The sequence below is a fragment of the Poecilia reticulata genome, linkage group LG9 (assembly GCF_000633615.1).
Source record: "Poecilia reticulata strain Guanapo linkage group LG9, Guppy_female_1.0+MT, whole genome shotgun sequence".
Classification (NCBI taxonomy): domain Eukaryota; kingdom Metazoa; phylum Chordata; class Actinopteri; order Cyprinodontiformes; family Poeciliidae; genus Poecilia; species Poecilia reticulata.
In genome coordinates, this window is record NC_024339.1 from 2,357,468 (window position 1) to 2,360,610 (window position 3,143).

A 3,143-nucleotide genomic window follows, 5' to 3' on the forward strand; every position below is an offset into this window, starting at 1 on the left:
GCACACACACCTCCTACTCACACCTACGGGCAATTTGGAGAGGCCAATTAACCTGACAGTCATGTTTTTGGACTGTGGGAGGAAACCGGAGTACCCGGAGAAAACCCACGCATGCACAGGGAGAACATGCAAACTCCATGCAGAAAGACCGGGGCCGGGAATCGAACCCAGAACCTTCTTGCTGCAAGGCAACAGCTCTACCAACWGCGCCACTGTGCAGCCTCAAGATTAATTCAATTAATTGTAAATAATTCTGATTACATGATTATTGAAATAATTATCAACTAATTTAATAATTGATTAATCACTAACTGGAGGATAAAAATGACATTTTCCTGGAGAACAACAACCTCGGAGAAGTAATTAAGCCAAAATAAATAAATACATTTTTCATTTAAGATAAAGATAAAAAAATGATACAAATAAAAAACTTTGGTCTGTAAATACATTTTATCGAAAGCTCTACAAGTGATTTGGCTTCGCCTGGTTCAAATTCTCCAAAACAATAAACCCCTATTAAGCACCTTATGGAACTGAATTGTTTATTAGTATATTTCAGCGCATTTCTAACATTGTATAAAAAGGCTTAAATGAAAAATCAGCAAAATGTGCCCAGAATATGATAGAAAAACAAAATATCAAAATAATTGTTTGTTGCTGTCCTAGACTGATGAAATAACAGAGGAAGTACCTCAAAACATTCTCCCAGCTCCAGCATGTAAATAAAAAAGGAAATCAAGCCACCGCTGCTCAACTGGTCGGTGAGTACAAGATGGCCTCCGTAGTAGAGGACAGCCACCTCAAGAGCAAGCTCTGATATCTGGAAAACAGAGATAAAGCTCAGTGGTGCTCACACCATAAATCCCAACATTGTGCATAAAGCTGCAGCAGCACAACATACACAACTGGACCACATGTAGCAGGCATAGGCCAGGGCTTGCTTTTTGTTGAGCTGAAACATAACCAAGAGTTTGGCGTAATAGGAGTCGGCCTCCCCGCTCTCATTGGCGAAGCTCCTCACTGTCCTCATGCCTGAGATGGTCTCTTCGGCGACCTTGTTAGCTTCTGCAAGGACTGTCTGCACCTCTTTGGTCAGTTTCTGGACGGAACCGATTTCAGTTTTTAGCCACACTATGGCTGCCGTAGCATGCTAGACATTAGGTATATTGCGAAACAAAGAGGCTGAACTGCTCTACCTTGTAGTATTCGCCGTAAAGCTTGGAGACGAGAGCGATGAAAGGGAATCCCATCATGGTGACCAGCGTGAGCTTCCAGGACATCCGAAACATGAAGATGATGAAGCCGGTGCCCTTGATGACGCTCCGCAAAAACACGTTGATGTTCTGGGAGATGAGGTCGCTCACCTGGGTGGTGTCTGCTGACAGGCGTGAAAGGATGTCCCCTGTGGGCCAACAGGGACAGGTCATAATATCAGAGATAAAAAAATAAATACACAGACGGAGAAATCAGGACTGACAGAGAAGTGTGACTCAGGAAGTTCTGCTGTTTTCGTGGTTTTAGAGCTTTTAGCATCCTTTCATACGTGGACTATAACATTTTATTTTCCAGTGGCCGGTGTCAAACGTACAATTTTATCTGTACATATTACCTTTGGGTTTTATTTTTCAAAAACATAGCATCCTCTTCAATTGTTTTGCTGATATTAAAATGCATCTACCAATTAAGCAAGACAGCATAAATGCTCTTCAAACACTCTTAAAAAACTGTCTGAAAATGAATTTCTTGAATTTAAATGAAAATAAAACTGATGTCATCAGCTTTCTGAAACATAACACTTGACCATCTTGGCCCCTTGATGTGTTTCTTCATTACCAGTGTGGTTTTCATCAAAAAAGGCAATTTCCTGCGTCATTAGGGTCCTGAAGAGGCGGCTCCTCAGCCGAAGGTTTAATCTCGCAAATGTCAGGGTGAAGACTCCTCCTCGCACTCCAATGGCCATCGAGCTGAGGAGAAAGAAAAGACTAAATGGGGGTGCTACTGACATGTGGGTCAACACACATCTGCAGCTGCTCGCATAAAGAGAACAAACTAAAATGGTAAACAGAGATATATCATAAGAAAACCTAAAAGCCACAGGATTGTAGAAGGCATCAGCCACATGCTGATTTGGCCAGCGTATTTTTGATATTTAAAATGTTTTTTTCTGGTTCCAATATTACATGTTCTTTAGAAATTAAAGTTTGATGCTTGAGAGAGTGCTTTAGTATGCCTTTATTACCATTATTATTGTATTAGTTGAAAATGGTCTCCAAATGACAATATTATCATTTATCGCAATAATTTCTGGGACAATATATCAGCCAACAAAGTTTGTTATCTTTGTTAGCCTACCGTTTACAGAGGTGTTCACACATGCTGGTGGTAACAACAGTTTAATAACGCATTTAATTAGCACCACCTGGCAGCTATTTAAAGATGTAGACCAATGGTGCCCAAAGTGAGTCCTTGAGGGCCGGCATCACTGCATGTTTTAGTTCTCTCCCTGGTGGTAGTAACCTTTTCAGCATGTCAATGTTCTTCTTAGGCCTTCTAACGAGCCATCATTTGATCCAGATGCGCTAAACCATGGAGAGAACTAAAACATGCAGGATGCCGAACCTCCAGGACCGACTTTGGGTACGACCCAGGGCACAGCCAGGAATCTTGGGCCCCGTGACAAAAATTTAATTGGGCCCCTTTAAAAAACATGTCTCTCCATAAACCAACAGAGACAGTGTAACCAATGGTAACTAGTAGTTTCTGACAAGGTTGTTATAAATAAGCCCACTTTGACTCACTATACTGAATATTTGCTCTTCAGGGTTCAATGAACAGATAAACATCACAGGTCCAAACAAGGCCAATCATGATTGACACATTACATTTAAAGATCTTTATGCTAAGCTAATATGATCTGCGTAATATAATTCGCTCCAAAAATGATAATTATTACTCTTGTTTGTAAGTTTTTCCTAAATCATGAGCTGCCATCACTTATTCTAAGTTGCTTATCAGTGTGAAATGATCTGTTTGGCCGAACACAAAGCAGAAAATTCTCATCAGCTTTTATCACGCCCTCTGACACCAGCTGGATGTTTGAGAGACAACTTACTAAGCATCATTGTGCAGCCTGTCTGTCTTAT

The 3,143-nt window shown here is 40.9% G+C and overlaps 1 protein-coding gene across 2 annotated transcripts in view; it reads right to left on the reverse strand.

The window, feature by feature from the left end:
• Nucleotides 1-3,143, reverse strand: part of abcb9 (ATP-binding cassette, sub-family B (MDR/TAP), member 9) — a 17,653-nt gene that overhangs the window by 6,826 nt on the left and 7,684 nt on the right. The window contains exons 3-7 of one of the 2 annotated variants that reach the window (XM_008417292.2): nucleotides 1,834-1,964; nucleotides 1,365-1,402; nucleotides 1,197-1,268; nucleotides 902-1,099; nucleotides 692-820 (exon numbers count right to left, since the gene is read on the reverse strand). In XM_008417292.2, the coding sequence (XP_008415514.1) occupies nucleotides 692-820; nucleotides 902-1,099; nucleotides 1,197-1,268; nucleotides 1,365-1,402; nucleotides 1,834-1,964 (568 nt within the window). Of the gene's footprint in view, nucleotides 1-691; nucleotides 821-901; nucleotides 1,100-1,196; nucleotides 1,403-1,833; nucleotides 1,965-3,143 lie in introns of both variants that reach the window. The other variant, XM_008417291.2, reaches the window with a different exon arrangement.